Source organism: Pteropus medius, unplaced genomic scaffold, assembly GCF_902729225.1.
Source record: "Pteropus medius unplaced genomic scaffold, Ma_sr-lr_union100, whole genome shotgun sequence".
Lineage (NCBI taxonomy): Eukaryota > Metazoa > Chordata > Mammalia > Chiroptera > Pteropodidae > Pteropus > Pteropus medius.
Genome location: NW_024349801.1, coordinates 18,987,343 through 19,006,809, shown reverse-complemented (window position 1 = coordinate 19,006,809; position 19,467 = coordinate 18,987,343). Strand labels below are relative to the sequence as shown.

Sequence of the window (19,467 nt, the reverse complement as noted above, 5' to 3'; positions counted from 1 at the left end):
TCTGTAATAAAATGTAGGTAATTGTTCAAATATTTAAACTAATAAGGATTGAGAAAGAAGCAAATCCAGACTTAGGAAAAGAAAATTACTTGTGCTTCTTTTGTTAATAGGCTTTCAATGTGACATCTGGATTTTAAAAAGCCCAGCAGAAACTACCCCTGTGCAGATCTTTTTTTTTTTTTCTTGAATTTTTCTATATCCTTGGGACTTCCTCTTTGAAAAATTTGTAAAATCATAAAATCAAATTAGCATTTATATAGTTTCACCAAATTGGAGAAGTTCATGTTCACTAGATGGAATTACAGAAGACTACTCTGGTGGTGGTGGGAGAATGTGTTCACGTGTAAGTATATATACATACACACACATATTAAGGTGTCTACAAAGAATTTACATTGAACTTTAAAAATTATAGAACGAGGCTTATATGCCTCTCTTCAGCAATGCAATGTTGGTTTAAAATATGGTTAAACTTATTATGGTATTTTTGTGCTGGTATTAAAAGAAGGCAAATATCGACCTGTACTACCCAACTGTACCACCAGTGAGTAATTTCTATGTATACCGCATTAAACATCTTAGACTAACAGGAGTTCTTAACTTTTTCCATGCCACGAAAAAGTGCAATTTGGGGAAACCAATGAACTCTTTTTCACAATACTGATTTAAAACATTGCTAATAAAATACATAGGATCATAAAGGATATCAATTTTACTGAAATACAATCATCAAAATATTTAGAAACCAAACTTCCATGCTTCTTTATTAATGTATTAAATAATAAGAGCCAGTGTGTAAGTATATATACTTACTAAAAGTTTATGACAGTGATAAATATATTTGAAGATACTAGTGACAACTCTAATGTGATATGAAAATATCTGTGATGTGCACTGATGACAAAGTCACAGGTATTGTTAGTACCACTGTAAATTGTTCCCTACATTCCAAATAGACAGAAATACTTAATTTTATCTAGGATTCACAAACTCTTAAAAAGGGACTTGTGGATTGCAGAACCGGTGAAAGGAAATGGCCTTCTAACTCCACCATTATACCTCCAGAGTGTTACATTAATAATGAAAATATGAGCTAATAATTGGATAACCCTTACAAAAGACTTTCACAATATAAAAATAAACATAAGCATGTCTCTAGATAGATTAATATGTACAAGGAAAAAACACTGGACATATACCAACTGTTAATAAGGACTATTATCAACAAGTGTTAGAATTCTATTGCTTTTTAAAAATGTTTTCTTTACACTGTTTTCTTTTTATTGAGGTGGAATCAACATAATGTACAATGACCATTTGTAAGTGTAAAATTCAGTGGCATTTAGTGCATTCACAATGTTGTGCAACCACCAACTCTCTAGTTTCAAAACTTTTCTTCACCCCCGAAGAACAGTTGCACCCCATTCTGCCCTCCCCTCATCTCCTTTCAACCACTATTCTGCTTTCCAGATAGCTCTATGGATTTGCTTATTCTGGATATTTCATATATAGAACCATACAATATGTGATCTTTTGTGTCTGTTTTTTTTTTCACTTAGTGTACTATTTTCAAGTGTCCTCCAAGTTGTAGCATGTATCAGTGCTTCATCTCACCTGTAGAGTAGAATAAAATTGCATTGTGTGTATGTACTACAACTTACATATGCATTCATCCACTGATGGACATTTGAATTGTTTCTACCTTTGGGATATTATGGGTAATGCTACTATGAACATTCATATGCATGTTTCTGTGTGGGAATATGTTTTCATTTCTCTGGATCTATACCTAGAAGTAGAATTGCTGGTTCATTCGGTAATTGTTTTAACTTTTGAGGAACTGCCAAACTGTTTTCTGCAGTGGCTGTGCCATTTTATAGTATCGCTGGCAATATAATATGGTTCTTATTTCTCTGCATTCTTGGTAAAACTTATTTTCCTTTTTTTATTTTTTAATTATGAGCATCCTAGTGAATGTGAAGTGGTGTCGCATTGTGATTTTGATTTGCATTTCCCTCATGGCTAATGATGTTGATGATTTTTTTGTGTGCTTGCTGGCCACTTGCATATCTTCTTTGAAAAAATATCTTTTTAAGTCCTTTGTCCTTTTTAAAATTGGGTTGCTTGTCTTTTTGTTGTATTGTAAGAGCTCTTTATATATTCTGTATATTAAACCCTTCTCATATATATGATTTGCAAATAACTTTCCCCATTCTGTCTTTTCACATTCTTAACAATGTCTTTTGATGTACAAAAGTTTTTTTATAAAGGCCCAATTATTTATTTTTCTTTTGTTTTGCACATACACACACAATATGGAGGCACTGGGCGGGCAAAGGACAAGCCAAGAACAAGCCACTGCTGGAATCTGTTGACATTTGCCAAGTTTGAAGAAATAAAGAATCAAAAAATGGCAGTAAACTAAAAATACATGTTGAGTAATAACATCGGGAATCATTATAATAAAGAAGACAAGAACTTAGAAAAGGTGATTTAGGAAAATTTTACCCTCTGCTTTAATGTATCCTATTTTTCTTTTCTAAAAACGATCATCCCAAGAGGGTTCCATCTGTAATCTACTACGAGAAAATAACGTAGCTTTGAGAAAATGACATACTGGAGAGACTATTACCTTTCAGATGCTGCATACCCAAAACCTACCTTTAACATGCATATAATGAAAGTCATACCCTGGTCATGCTGACAAGGCAGTTGACACAATATCATTTTCCTCCTACATCTACAAAGGAGTGACCTTGATGAGAAAACCAAGCAAAACTGTCCCTCAGAATGGTATAGTTGGTAACTAGTGGAATTTTAAAATTTTTATTTTACACACTATATTTTATAAAAGAAGGCAACCAAGTAAAATGTGTGGACTGGAAAATCACTTGTCCATGTAGTGACCTCGTGTGATTATTCTGGTGTGGCAAAGTAAGAATTTAACCACATGATTCTATTCTTTGGGAAAAAATATGACAGCATATTTCTAAAAAACTGTGTCCTACACATATCTACATCCCTTGCTCTAATTAAAACAAACTCATATCCATAGTAGAAAATTAAACATTGGTTATTTTCTTAAAATACGGCCTATTAGCTACTAGTTGACAAGCCTTATCTTACCTTTCTTAATGGTTTTATTTTTTTCTTTTTAAGACTGTATTCTGAAACCACGGAAGACCAAATATTTCATTTATATAGCATCATAGTAGATTGAGTAATTTCCTAGCTAACTGCTACAAATCTCACTAAGAAAAAGAAATTAAAAGAGAGAAAATTTAACACCTGTGGTGAAAATAACTCTAAAATGTATTATCTTCTTCCTTACTTCCTCAATTTCATATGCATAGGCTTTGTTCCAATAGTCTGTTTATAAGATGGTTGTTTTAAAACTCAGAATGTTTTCCCACAGAAACCATACTGTGAATAGAGGCTGGGTCCTCAGGCCATGCTGCAGGAGTAAAGCTTCCTGCTCATGGTCACGCAGCTCACATTACCTGAGCAGAACAGGAAGACATGAATAAAAATAGATGCACATGCACCCTAAGTTCTACCTACTAGTTGGCCAAAGACTTTAGTCCCCTTGAACACCAGGCCTTGGGCCGTTTCTGAGATTTCCTCCGGTCTGGAATCCACCCTGGATATAACTGATACACTTAAATATACCTCCTGAAATCAGAAATGCCTGAGAAGAAAGCCCAGCTCTCCAGTAGGCATCATGGGAAGCGGACCGAAAGCTGCTCATAGCCTATGCAGTCATATATAAGAGATTCCTGAATAGGGGAAAAAATGTCAGCGTTTTTTTTGGTTATTGTCTTCCCATGAGCACAGGAAAGATAGCTTTGAGCAGGGATACATAGTTTTGCCTCTCTTCCCTTCCCATCAGCTGTCGTTTCTGCTATCAGAGTGCCTGCCACTAACAGTCTCCCCACTTGCAATTTGCTGTTTCCAATCTGTCATCTGACAAAACAGATGACCAGAGCTGTTAGAACTGTGTGTAAATTGAGAGCCAAGCTCTGAGAGATAGCCAGAGATCCTCTCCTTCAGGAGAGCATGTAGTAGGTTTCCTGATAGCCCTTTCTTTTATTCTCAGAGCTTTTCTTATCTAATTCCCTGTTTGACAGTCTCAAAAAGCTGACCTCCATTTGCAAGAGGTGTTCCTATTGTATGGTACAGAGAACACACTGGAATCAAAGAAATATATATTTTAGTTCAGGTACCCAACACAACACTTAGCCTGGGGACCTTGAGACTCAATCTGTGTTTCATTTTTTCACTAGTAAAAATGGTATAAAGATATAGAGTCAGTGTAGTATAATGAATTAAAAGTTGTAAACTGCTTTAGAATTAGGTATTATGAAAATACTGATCTTTAAAAAGAACTATCATCATTCTTAGAGGTCTATAAACTATGGCTGCTTTCGTAAATAAAGTTTTATTGGAACACAGCCTCACTCACGTCTTTATGTATTGTCTATGGCTTCTCTTGTGCTACAGGGCAGAGTTCAGTAGTTGCAATAGAAATCACATGGCCCACAAAGTTGAAATGTTTACTATCCAGCACTTTACAAAAAAGTGTTTCTGACCTACCTTATCAAGAAGTGTTTTATTTTCAAGGAAGTAAGGTTTTATTTTCCCACAAAAAAATACAGCTGCTTAATATGGCATATTTCATCATATTCTATAAGCTTAACAGAAGGCCTTCAATAATAATGTTATATTAATAACACACAAGAAACTGATTACACAAGTTTTTTGCTATGTAAATCCATTACTGTGAATAGAAAAGTCCTCTGAATCATTTAAATTCAATTTTTAAAAAGAACAATGTGCTCAGATTTGAGAGTTATTTCCGGTGTGTATTTTAGGGGAAAAAATCAGCTCTACATTATCCTGATTGTGTCTCACAGCAATGAAGGCAACAAAGCTGCCCACAGATGTCAGTGCCAAACACACTGTGGGAACTCAAAGATTAATCAAAATGACATCTCCAATTTTTTTCACTTCTTAATCAGGCCTAAACATCATGGGACATTCGGCAAACCAATAAGCAAAACTAGATATCCTCATCACTCTCAACTCGCCAGCACTATATTTTTATCCAGAAGCTGAGGACCCTCACTATGACATAAGTATTTCTCTCCTTTGGTTTTTACCTCTTCTATGATATGACATGCCCATCTATGATCCTGAAGCTCACCCATCACAGAAAATAACTCTTACTATTTCAAGATAAAATGGGCATGGGGGCACATGGCTCTAGAATATGTTTGCACATTCTACCAAAGAGACTTATGAATAAAGAAGGAATAGGCTGTTATAAAGTGACAGTGAAAAACTAAAGTCTTATATCCCATCTTCCACACCTGGGGGATGGTAGTACAAGGACTGACCTACACTCCGTTCCCCCAACCTTCCTCTGCCTTTTTTTCTAGGCCCCTTTTCCCAAATCTTTTTCCCACTGACACCTCCTATTTTCTCTCTCTGAGTTCTGCATTTGCTCAAGTGCTGAAAGATGTGATAAATGCACTAGTGTCAATTTATTTATATTTAGAGGAGACAGAGTGCTGAAGAAAAGGAGCAAAAAATAGGTCTGTTCATACACGGAAGTAAGTTCGAACCTTTTAGCAAAGTTAAAGGCCCAGACAAAACTGGCTAGAGTAGAAAAGATACAGACTTGTACCTGAGGAGGTGAGATACCCTCTTTGAACTCTAGAAACTCTAGGGGACAATTGGAGGAGAAGGCTAAGAATATGTCCACAGTTGAGCAGCCATCATTTAAGAGCCATCACAATTGGCCAATGTTAAAATGAACTCATTTGTACTCAATCAACTGAAGCCCAAGAATATTTGGGTTATTTCATTCATTCGTGCATTCACCTATTCATGCGCCAGTCACATCAGTGAATGAGCACATTCTATAGCCTCATGGATCTTTTTTCAAACTAATCGTTTTTGTCTTAGCTGGTATTTTTAACTCTAACTTTATGAAAGTATAACTGGAAAAGCTTCCTGACCCTGAAGTTTCCTACCTCTATAGGAAAAGGATGAAACAGAAATCAAGTACAATAAATATGATGGAAGCACCTCAGCTAGCTGAAATCTAGCTTGTGAAAGAAAAAGTAGATCATTAAATTTTAAGCAAACTTGGAATTGCAGTTTGATGGGAACCCAAAACAAAGCTTATACAAGACTAAAAGGAGTAACATGAACTTACTTAAAAGGAATGAATGGGGTGAGGAAAGGAGGCTGCCAGCCACCTCCACAGAGCACTGTGGAGCTCAAATGAGGTCATCAATGGGAGGATGCTTTGAAAAAGTGAAGAGGCACATCACAAATGTGAAGAAATTGATACAAATTGTTAGTAGTATCTTTCACTAATTATAACCTCCATCTTAGGTTGAGTTAAGGTTGTTTACTAACTATTAATGTAGATAACCAAGAGATCAACAGCCTCCAATCTCACTTGGAACAAATATTCCATAAGTTAATTTGGCAAGAAACATGTCCTTATTATTTGATATAGCAATTCTAAAGCTTTTGTTTTTAATAGAAAACAACATAAATAACCAATAGGAGATTCCTGAGTTAAAGTATGGTGTGTCCCTAATGGTCACTATGCTGATTTTTGTCCATTTAACAACTTATTCCATTCTTTCCTTACCCTTTTTGTGTCCTGCTCTGTGCCCCTGGCTGATGCCTAGAACTGAACATCCTTCTCTTGTGACTTGAAGTCAGCTAATGGAAATGACTGCACAGGGAGGAGAGAAAAGAGAATTTCCAACTCTCTGTCTCTCTGTCCTGCATCTCTGGTGGGAGCTGATTCTCTCCCATGACTTTAAGGAGTAACTGCTCCTCCTTGGCTTCGGCTCTCACTGGGTTCTAGTAACAGTATTTTCTCTGCTTGTCACTTCAGCCCTGGATGTTGTAAGAGCTTCCTGATACTGCCGGTGTCTGGGTGTTGGGGGCCTCACTATCCATTCCTTGTCTGTTCCCTAATCCCTACCCACACATTTGTTAATAGTCCCTTCATTAAAGTGTCTTCATGCGACCCACCTGGGTTGAATTCAGTTTCCTGCCAGGATAGTGACTGAAACACAATATAGACATCTTTTTATTCACATAGAAAGATATCTGACAGAAATAGATCAAAATGTTCATAGCAGTTTTATTTGGGAGGGGAGATTATTTGTTTTTCTTTACATTTCTCTATTTTTCAAATGTTCTACAATGTTTGATTATGTATTTTTGGAGTATAAAAAATAATAAAATTAAAATACAATGTGGGAATAAACGTGGTCTCAAGAAGTAACAGCGGTTTGGCTTCCCTTCTTTACTACTCACCTCATCAAAAAATACATTTTAAAAAAAAGCCTCATACCCTAAATGGTATTATAATGGGGCAGTAGAATCATTAACACTTGTGAGTGCCCAGATATCTCTGTATTCTTGCTGGATTCTATTTTCTAGGAAAAATACATTCGATTAGCAAATATTCACAACTGAAAACAATGCAATTGTACACATTTATAACTGCACATGTTTGATAGACTCACATTTCACAAGCAAAAGTCAAGATTTTGCTGCATTCTTTGATGATGGTAGTGATAAAGATAATAATAATAGTTAACTATTACTAAGGGCTTAGCATCTATTGCTACTGTTTTAAGCACTATAGGTATTAGTCCATTTAATCCTAACAGAAAGGCAGCACTATTACTCCCATTACACAGATGAGGAAATTGACATGTGGAAAAGCCAAATATTTGCCCAAGGTCATACGGCTCTTCCTTAGCAGGCCCAGAGGCAAGCCAGGCTTATTTTATCCATTATATTTAACTGTTATTCAGGTTGATAGATCACTTAAGAATTCTAAAACTCTCCTAATTTTGTATGTATCTTGCAAAGAACCATGAGGACCCTCATATTTGTTTACTACTTGTTGGCTGTGCAATCTTGCACATTACAAATCAGAGCTACAAATTCCTCACCAATAAAATGGAGAATAATACCTTTCCTTCCTATCCTAGAAGCTATGACGATCTAATAGGAAAACGATCACAAAAGCCTGTCAAAGCTATAAAGCAAGGTAGACATGTAAGGCAGATTATGTTGTATACTTGCTATACACCAGTACATTAGCCACTATCATTAACGCATGAAAGTCAAATGTAAAGAAAATAGCAATTATTTTGGGGAAGTATGGCTATAAACTATAATATTATAAACTATCCAGTCTGTTAATAACAGCCAACATAAAACCACCAATGATTAATCAATAAAAATCATGCAATGGTTTCAGTGAAATGTACTCTCCAGTGCACTCTCCTGACTCATTCATTAATTACCTCACCATATTTGATATGTTCCCAGCATTTGCCTGAAATGTGTTACTCTCAATCTGAAGTTATATATCAAAAGTTTCTTAAAAACTTTAAAGTTCAAACTATACATTCTCTACAATATCAAAAGTTCAATTAAGTCACTCAATTTTCAGATTCCCTGACTCAACTTTTTAAGGTTTTGTAATTAATTATATTCCATTATTACTGATCATCAATTAACTCAAAATGTTGCCGAGATGGTGAGCATGCTGAAGAAGGCAAAATTTAATGATAATTTGAGACTCGTAGGACACTAAATTTCTTTCTTGTTAATAATTAAAGTAGATAACTTATGTTTTTATTTATAGCTTCCAGAAATATCCGGCTCATTTCTGTGCACTGCCCTGTCAGCTAATCATCATTTGGTCAGTATCTGACTTAGGCTGTTGTGTTTTATTTTCCACACCAACCTTCAAGTGAAGCCATTAAATGCAGCTCAAGCAAAAGTTAACGCAAGTTAGGTCATCCACATATTCTCTGGAATTCTCCACCCAGCCAAATGCTCTGATGCATAAATATATAAAGGATGAAAAGAGGTAAAATTTCGATTTACCAGTTTCAATCTCCCAGATGTAAACAGAGTCATCTGCACATCCAACAATTAAAAAATTCTCAGCTGGGTGCCATTTTATCCTCCTCACAGGAAACAGGTGTTTCCGGGCACAAAAGAGGTACCTCTTCTCCTCAAGGTGAAGGAGAGCCACGGAATGATCACTGCATACACAGCAGACGACCTGATTACATCTTAGCTATGGAAAACAAAACAAAACAAAACAAAACAAAAATATTTGTTAAGTAAACAGTCAAATACTTTCTTCAAAATTAAATTAGATTTTCTCCCTAGTAACATAAAATTTTCGTTAAGCCCCATTTACAAAATGACATTTCTGCACCTCTCCACATAACACTCTACATAGGAGCTTTAAACACTGAGTAGATTTTAAAACCAACAACCTATTAGGAAGGTCAAGAGATGTGAGTAAAAAGAATTCCAGGCCAGATCTACTTATAAGATAAATGGAAGTACTTGACCATCACTCAGCAAATTCAGGCAGTGAGGCAGACATCGGAAATAACGCTGAATAAAATAAACCCCAAAACTAATTTGCTGCCACAAAAAGAAGCTATTTGTAGACACAGGCTTAGGCCCAAGGGTATCATGAACTGGTATTTTCCACTTAAAGCCTCAAAATGTAATTTGGTGCTGTTCCCAGAACTATACAGATTCTAATCCAAACAGGAAACTCAGTGTAGACACAATCTAAATGAGGTAAACATTAGATAGTTCCCAATGAATGTATAGTCTCAAAGACATAAGGACCAAAAATAAGCTCATGGGACAAAGATTCTTAAGATACTTTTTAAAAAGTCAGCATGTGGTTACCTTGAACACAGTTTAGGACAAAGACCATCCATGATGGCTGCCGCTGAGGTTAATCTGAAGGGAGCTGATAGGGCAACTCTGTGCCTCACCCTGAGAGCCATGTAATAGTCAGCCCATGAATGGGGATGGAGTGGGATGGGGTGCAGGAAGGAGGGGAGCAGGTAGTGGTTCTTCTACCTTCTCTGTTTCTTTTCTAATTACTTTGCTGTATGGATGTTCCTATTGTCACTAAGGCAACTAGCCAGAGTTTCAGCTGCTGTGTTTAAAGCATCAGTTGGGATGCCTTGAGAACCTCCCAGTGCCCATCACTTTCTGTGGGGATTAGAGAGCAAGTTATTCTTCCTAAATCTTTTTTAAGGAAATCACAGAAATTCTGAGGAAAAAAATCGCAGGTTATCCCAAATCGCCACATGGAAGTTTTTTTTCAAGTCACATAACTTTATTTCACAGTTTTTTAAATTGTTTATATTGGTGAAATATTGCTTTTATTATGTCTTGCTACAAAAATACAGTGTTAGTTTTCTCTGAGTTTACTATGGAGCTGGTTTTTTAAATATTACCATGGAGAAATAATTTTTATAAACCAATCAACTAACTTAAAAATTCAGGAAACTCAAAAGTTGGTTGTTCATATTTAGACAAATATATATCAGCTCTATGGAATTTATGTTGACATTTACATGAGAAAATTATACTTGAAATTATTTCCTTTTGCTCAGCACAAAGTAGATGCTCATAAATTTCGTAAAGCTTATTATTTGTTAAATAAATGAAAGGAGAAAAATCAACATTTAAGAAAAAGGCAATATAACTATCAATATTATTATAAAAGTACATTATTAAAGGCAAAGGTTGATTTTTAATTTGTAGATTCCTTTACATTTGAATGGTTTTAAACTGTCTGTTACTTTTATACTTTTATTAAAAATGAAAAGATAATTCTGTTAAAAATTAAGCTATAGAACTGGGGGAAAAAAAAGAATATAACTGCGTAAAGAGAATTAACCGGCTTTCAGAAAGCCAAGAATTGACAAAACCACTTCTTTAGAACCAAATTGTATAAACTGTAATAATAACAAAATGCATGTAAAAAGATTAGAAAGGAATGCATAAAAACCATCTAGCTGTAATGTTAAATAACTTTAAAATTCATATATGTTTTACTGTTTGTCTTAACTCACTCTGAAGTTCTCTGGTGACATCAAAAGACTTGTTACTGGACCAGCTTCCAAAAAGAATTTATGCAAAATTTCTTCAGTAAAGATATTCCACAAGATGACACATGAGTCCTGGTCTCCAGACACCAGCCAACTTTGGTCTAATTTTGAAGAGAGACCATGTGGGTAAAGTAATGAAATAACGCTTTGGTGATGGCCTTTGAGAACTTTTTGAGGAAGGGAATCTGGAAAACAACCAAGCATCAGATAATACAAAAGTTATTTTTGTTCAAGAAATAGTCCTGGGATTGTCTTTTATGAACTTTTAATGTAAAAACAACAACAACAACAACAACAACATATAATTAAAGGTAAGCAGTTGGCTAAGAAAACTAATAAACAACCCTTGGACCATCACAAAAGGCAAGTGACTACTCATAAGCCAGAGCACACTTTTGATCCAGAACTAACATTGGTTGTTCAAAATCTACTATTTAAGGATGTTAGCAAGTTACCAATAACAGTGCCATGAAATAGCAAATGCTGTTCTAAAAGAGTGAACAATTTTGAACATTTTGCCTCTACAAAAATAATCTTTCAGAACACTACTGCTGACCTTTAAATTAGCACAACTAATTTAGTATAAAAGAAAAGCAAAGTTTCACAGATTTTTGCTTTCGAAGATATTAGAGATTACCTAAACTTTACAGATAAAGTATCTGAGGCTCAGAGAGGTTAAGTGAGTTGAATCAAGCATGAAAAAGCACAGCATGTGTAAGAGCACAGCTTTGTTGTTAAACAAATCTTGCTTTGTTTTTCTGGGTCTATCACTCACTACATGTGTCACCATGGGTAACTTGCTTTTTCCTTCTAAGCCACAGGTACTGTATCTGAAAAGTTGGCATAATAATAGCACTTACTTCACACAAGACAGTTGTGTGAAATAAATAAGGTAATGTCCATAATTTCTTAGTATTGGCACTTGGTAGGAAAATGGGTATTTCATACTACAGCTGTACTAGAACACAGGGCTAGTGACACCCAGTTTCCACACTGCTTCTTCCTTCAACCTAAAAAAACTTGGGAAGGACCACAGACCACAAACTCTCTTTATTGAAATTAATAATGAGTCCCAAGGAGTCATTATTACTTCTGTTAAATAATCACTAGTTATTTCTATAAGGCACATCCTCACTTGATATCCCCTAAGCAAACCAAGATGAATATTAATTCAGATCCTTCAAGTCAAATGGAAGTTTCTGATTGTTTTCTGGATAAGAGAATCAGCCTTGGCAAAAAATGCTAAGGTCTTAACGCTTTTTCACTTTTAACAGCAGCCATTGAACTGTATAGCAGTACATTACCTCTCCTCGGTTCATTGCTATTTATTCTATTTCAGTCAATCACTGAATGGCCAGTTACTAACATTTATTAAGTTGCCAAAGTAAGCACAATACAATAGTAGGCAATGTAACAAGTTTTTTTTAAATCGAGATTTGGTCTTTACTCTTAAGGACCTTGTAGTCAAGTAGGATGGGTACAATAAAAAATGGGATATGAATTTATTTACATATATCCAAATCTCAATCAACTCCTACATCTCCTTCCTTTACATAAGACAATTTACTGGGTAACAGTCTTTATTTGACAGATATTCGTTGTTGCAATGCACAAAGATGTATAAGAACATATTTATGTTTCATTAACAAAGAAATAAAAAATTAAAATAGAAAGATACACTTTTCTCCAGATTGGCAAAGATTAAAAAGTTTAATGACATCTAAATTTGGCTAAGGTTTAGGGAAAAGGTATTTGGCTTTTAGTAGACACACATGTATTCATGTTCTTTTAGTAGACGCACATGATTCATATTCTTTAGAGAACATTTTTAGATATATTTTCAAAATTAAAAATATATACAAATGTTGACCCAGTAATTCTGATAATATTATAGATACATACTCATATATGTGCAAAGGTAGTTAATTCTGCATTGTCTCAGTAGCCAAAGACTAGAAAAAGTTAAATAGCCATTAATTAGGTATTTAAAAAAATCAAAATTTGATTATTAACCATATAAAATGAGCTCATAACTAATATGCTCTAAAATACTGTATTAAGGTTTGTTTAAGGACATTTTGACAAAGTATGTAGAATATGTTTTTATTTATATAAACTAATTAAAGGAATGTATACCATTATGTTGGTATATGCTCATATATGCATAGAAAAATTTGAGAAGGGTATAAAGAAACTTATTCGCAGTTGCCTTTAGTGAAGAACTAGGAAGGTTAAGAAGGGAGAGAAACATATTTCTCATTGTATAACCTTCTGTTTGACTTTTTAAAAAGTATATATGTTTTACTTTAACATTAAAACATGTATAAATTTATTAGTAAATGCCAGCAATATTTTTTAAGCTTTGGCAACCTTCTTAGTATAGATTTTTAAAGTTGAAATTTAAATAAATTAAATATATAGTGTTGAATAAAATTTAATGACCTTTTAATAAAGAACCGCCTTCTAGAAGACCTGCTTTGGCAGCATTCAAAGCCTGTGTAATGAAAATTGTCCCATCTTCACAGCCACATACTAGTTTATCCAGACTTGGAACATACTCTGATGAAGTGACTACTGCAGTTCCAGCTCCATCTTTAAACCCACTGAAGTAGTCAATAATATTTTGTGACATGATATGATGCTTATCGAAATTATCTTGAAGGGTCCAGGTAGTAGTTATTGGTATTTCTAAAAGAAAAACACACAAAAAGGAAAAATTTGATTTATATAGTCATCATAGATATGGAAAATATTATCAAGGCACAATCCCTTGGGGGTACATAGAGGTTCTTTTGCCATCCTAATAATGGGATACAGGCAGAAAAGTTCTCTTGCTATCCACTGTCTTCAATTGAAATGCAACTTTATTGGTTATCTGTCCTTCAAGGACAGATGTGTATTAGTGCATTCATTTTAGACTGAGGTCAACTGAAAAGAAATGGGAAATTCTTGCAGTGATGTAAAATAGTGGACCAATCTCATGAGTTCTCTACTTGCCTTAGCAATGTTAAGAAGGAAAATCGGGGGTCTTCTAGTTGTGTGAGGTAAATGAAAGAAATTTATTCTCTAAATGTCAAGGATGGGAATATCTCAAAATCATACCATAGCCCAAGCAGCCCTATCTAGGGCTACCAAGAGCACTACTTGCCATTTTATATAGCTGACCACCAAAGTATTTGAACTGGGCCTCAAGTAGGCTCAGGAAGTGAGAGAGGCTTGGCATCCAGGAGCAAAGAGAAGTTAAAGTCAACCTACGTCTCTATGAAAGGACCTCTATGATCTTGCCACAGTGACTGTGTAAACTTCAACCCGAACCTTAGAGTAGCACGAAGAGCTGCCATAAATCTATGGTTCTAACGATAAAGAAGGTTGACTAGATGTTTAATTCTGCTGCTGGAAGTACAACGGACGTGAGAAATCCTAGAGCCGCCATCAGGTAGGCTCAGCAGTGGGCATGGTACATTTTTTAACCCTTAAAATTGACTTGTAAGAAACTTTTCCACGTACCATACCAAGCTCTAAGTCTATTTCTTGACCCATTTTTTATGAATCTAGGTCTCAATAAATCATTTTGAAAACATTTGAGACAGGGACACTAAAAGTTACACTAGTGAAATTGTTAACTAATGAAAACTTGTGCTTAGAAATACAAGTATTAAGAACCTTGTTTCTGCTGTGCCCCAGACAATGATTCACGGAGGTGATACACTGACTTTGGAATAAAGGGAAAAGAATAAGACGGGTTCCTCAATTTGGAATACATAGTCTCAGGAGTTTGAAAGTTCTCCACAGTAATGTTTACTCTGATTATTTCAGTTTTTAATTCTAAGAAAAATTAAAATAAGCAAACATTAAATCGTCTAATCATTCAAACTGTTGAACTTACTTCCCAAATTTATATCTGTGCTTGCTGTTCCAAGCAGCTATAATAGTAACAACAGAAAAATTGATTGAGAAAAAATTGGTAGAGCATATAGACATGACAAATTCAAAAACATGAGTATGGTGCATCAGCCTACCCTATAATACTGTTGTCAGCATTCATTTTATTTCAATAAAGCATCACTCATGCTAAATTAATGTTATTTTGTATTATATCAGTTATATTGTTGTATAAGATCTATAAGCTATTTATGTTGGCATCTAATTCATAGTAGTACACAAGAAAACTTCTCTTCTTTGTAGCCCCATTACTCAACTTAGAAAAACAGTGAGTTAATTATAAACTAATTCTCAGAAGACATGTGATTAGAAATGAAATTGTCTTACCTCTAGGGGAACCATCAAACTTGGATACTGGAACATCAGGGATGTGCCACAAAGTAATTCTTCCTGAGACTTCTCCAGAGAAAAGTACCTTATAAAAAGGCTCTTTCTTTTCATTGATGTAACCCATAACAAAGGGAAGGCTCTGGTCCAAAACAAAAATGTTAGCTTTCATGTAGGAAAATATCTAAGTATGAAATGATAGCCACTGTTTTTCACTGGAGGAACAAGACTTCATAGATGAACTAAATTGTTTCCATTTATTTCCACTGTTCCAAAAATTTCAAGAATTATAATCTCTTATTCAAGGCAAAGAAAGTTTTTATAAAATAAAACATGATGCCATCAGTTAGACTTCAGAGGATTAATAATAATACCTAACATTTATTGAACATGTTCTATGTATGTTATGTATTATTCTATTAGGGGCTTTACGTGTATTCAGTTAAATAATCCTGTGAAGTTGATATTATCATTGTCTTGACTTTAAAGATGAATAAACTGAGAGTGAAGAGCTTGATTTATCTAAGGTAATATAAATGGCAATGGGCTTTTGAATCTGGTAATTCGACATAAGAGTTCATGTCTTGATGACAATACTCTACTGTCCACAAAGAAGGCCTGATTTCTTTATGGACCCTTCAGTTCTAATTGTCATTTAAAATAGCAACGACCAATATTTGTATGGTAATTTGTGTTATTAATATGTTTTCCATTTTCTGTTGACTATTTTTCAGATTTAACATATTTAATTCTAAATTTCCCAAGTGGTCACAAAGAATAATAAAATGGGTCTATAATTTATTAAAATAAATGTTTATATTATTATGATATTAATATAAATATGTATCATGTATTTATAATTTATATAAATGTCATATGTTTATAGAGAGTTATAATTTTGTTGAGGCAGAGTGTGACTATTGGGCATCAGTGCTCTGAAAGATGTTTGCACTAGTGAATGTACCTATTGAATCTCCCTGCCTTGGTGCAGTGTGGTTGTTCTTTGGGCAGACTCATGTATAAAGATTATGCACAAGATTAAGTAATTAGAAAAACAAAAACTACTTTTGATGTATAAATAAAAAGGCACCCGGAAAAGAAAGCCAACTGCAGGTGCTAGAATTAAGAAGTTTAAGAAAGTGACAGTTCCTAGTCAGAAAACACAAGTGTAAAGATCAAGACTTAAATATAATAGAGGAAAAATTCTATCCTGTATCTTTAGAGAATATTAAGGGCCAAAATACTGTTACATTTAATCCTCACAACAAAGCCACAAAGTAAGTAAATATTTATTATTATTTATTATTTATAAGTTATTTATTATTCCTGTTATGGAAATAAAGAAACTAAGAGGGAAAGAGAACTAATCCAAGACCATCCAACCAAGGTAGGTAATACTCTACAGTCCCAAGAAATGAGAACATTGCAGAAGAGAAAACAGGTCCAATGAAGTCAGTTCTCTGAATAAATCTTGTTTTATGTTTATTTATTTATTTATTTATTTATTTATTTATTTCAAGATTCAGAAGGCAATTTGGCGTCTTAGAGTTTTCATGGCCATCATTTTTGTCTGTGCTGAAATGTACTGATAAAACTCAGTTAAATTGGCTTCTCAAACTCTCTCGACCTTTAGAAATTTTGAAATTGACTAGCCCAACTCCCTCATGATTTTGATATGGAAATGAAGCTCCAAAGAGGCTGGAGGGTTACTGAAGTTGGGGGTAGCACATCTCCTCCCTCCGCACTCTGTGCGCTGTCCCTACAGCCCGTGGTCCTCTTGCTGCTGTTATCTCCTCTGCCTTCAGCTTCCATACTGCCATTCCTCACTTACTCACACCTATTCCTTGACACCTCCATCCTCCTCTTTCTCAGTAGTTCCCTCTCTAGTTCTGCAATTCACCTGAAAATCTGCTCACAGCCCTTTACCATGCAAATTCTGATTTCCTATCATAAGACTCAGTATTATCACAAGAAGTAGCTGTCCTCCAAAAGGTAATAAAATATAGTCATTAAGTGTGAATTCTCATGGGCTGACTAGATTCGAATCCTAGTTTTAGCACATACTAACTCTAATAAAAGAGCCAATTACTTGATTTAGGCAATTTACTTAACTTCTTTATGTCTCGTGTTCCCTAACTGTGAAAGAAGGCTAATAAAGGCACCTACTATGTGGGATTACTGTCAAGATTAATGAGTTGATAAGGGTAAGATGCTTAGAATAGTGCCAGGGATTTGGTACATGCTCAGTAAATATTAACTACTCTTATTATCCACTTTCAGAACAATTGAGAATCTCTCCAAAGACCTATTACCAGACCCTGGGGCCAAACTGCCTGGGTTCGGATCCTGAGAATGAACTTCTCCGAACATTGGTTTTAAAATGGGATCACGACAGCAATTGATGTAAATGAAGCAGAGTGTATATTTGACAATAATAAAGACAAAAAAAGTAACCCATCATTATCATCATTGTCATTACTCAGTTCACGCAGGCAAATTTCTTACCTGTAATCCTCAGGTTGTTTCTATCCCAGCTATTCCCACCTCAACCCTACAGTCTTACTCCTCACCTAAGACCCTGGGAAGCTCAGCTCCTCATCTTAACAACCAGAAGCCCTGTCACAGGCTTTGATGATCATCAGCTATGATTTGAATCTAAGGAGACTCATAAAGTTACTGGAAGGAAAGGAGAGTCCCTATTCTTGCTACTATAACTCTATCAGCAGATATGCATCACAAATTGTAACTCTCAAACCATAAGATTTAATTCTGGAAAAAAAAAAGAGTCTAGTCAATACTACACATTTATACAGCACCTTTTTCTAAGCTCAGCTCATTATAACTATCAAACTCATCTCTTCGCCCCACCAAAATGCCTTCATTACCTGCTACCTGCAAGAGCATCTAAGAAGTTCTATATTTAGTGAATAGTGGTGATATTTTAAATAAGGAAAATAATGTCTGACTTTAATTTCTTGTCTGGATAAAGGGCAAGCAAAAGTCTAAGAATGGGTAGACCATCTTCTTTCGGTTTCAGGCTATTCTATTCACATTTCGCTGGCTTCCAAGCACTTCTCACTTTTAAAGTACGGAAACAACTTGGTTCTCGCAATAAGAATTACTGATAGAAGAACCATTAAATCTTTATTTTCATATTTTGAGAAAGGTAGCTATGCATAAGATTAGTATTTTTTTAAATTAATTTGTAATTGCTGTACTTTTTCCTGGTAGTTATGTATAGTGTTGATATTTGCAATAGGCTAGAAATTCCTATTTAGCTTTTAGGGAAAACTGTGCTTTATAAATGCATTCTGAAGCTAAATAGGAAGAAAGGGCATGTCCTTTAAAAGTAACTAAAAATACCTTTCTGCATAAGCCACAATACTGCTTTTGTGATGAACAGCAACACAAAACTCTATGGTTGCTTACAAATGACCTCAGAGCCACTCCTGGGTGCCATAATTCTAAAATTTGCCTATGCCCCAGTGGTACCTGGAGTTCGAATATTTGGCTGACAGCTTCTTAATCAAGTTTTTGCAACAAAACCTCACAGACGGTTAAAGGAACAATCACTGAACTACAGGATTTCCAACAGCTATGCTACCTAATTAAGCAAACCATCATTCTGTAAAAAGGAACATGCTTCCTCGGTTGACACATCAATAATTCAAAACTCTTCCATTCTCCATGAAATACCTTTTTGGATAATTAACTGATGACCAAGTCCAATAGGTTAAAAAAAACAAAAACAAAAACACTGTAGTTAACACTACTATAATAAAGTAACTAAATTTTCAGGCTTCATAGAATGTCAAAGACATAATTTAGTCAAGTAAAAGCTCACAATTATATCCTCAATTCTCTGCCAGGCATCATAATTATATTTGTTTTAACAAGAAAATTTATTCAGAAGAAGAGCTAGGAACATGTGAAAATCATCTCAATATATAGTTAAACTAAACTAAAAAAAAAAAACAGGATATAAAGCATTTGATAGTTTAAAAATGGGAGTAGATATATCAAAATGTTAATAATTTATCAAAGCATCTATTAAAGGTTCAGCAAAAAGCGTGAGTGTGTGTGTGTGGAGAGAAGAAATATGGCAAAAATGTTCACAATTGGTGAATCTAGGTAAAAGGTATATGAGTGAGTGATAATTGTAGTAATCTTGCAACTTCTCAAATATTTGAAAATTTTCCAATTAAAATAA

General features: G+C 34.6%; 1 protein-coding gene across 7 annotated transcripts in view; it reads right to left on the bottom strand.

Annotated features, from left to right (window-relative positions):
* WDR72 (WD repeat domain 72) overlaps window positions 1-19,467 on the bottom strand; it is a 201,282-nt gene that overhangs the window by 138,545 nt on the left and 43,270 nt on the right. For 6 of the 7 annotated variants that reach the window (XM_039888997.1, XM_039888993.1, XM_039888996.1 and 3 more), the window contains 4 exons: window positions 15,258-15,399; window positions 13,431-13,676; window positions 10,953-11,173; window positions 8,941-9,136 (listed from right to left, as the gene is read on the bottom strand). In XM_039888997.1, coding sequence (XP_039744931.1) covers window positions 8,941-9,136; window positions 10,953-11,173; window positions 13,431-13,676; window positions 15,258-15,399 — 805 coding nt within the window. The remainder of the gene's footprint in view (window positions 1-8,940; window positions 9,137-10,952; window positions 11,174-13,430; window positions 13,677-15,257; window positions 15,400-19,467) is intronic. The other variant, XM_039888999.1, reaches the window with a different exon arrangement.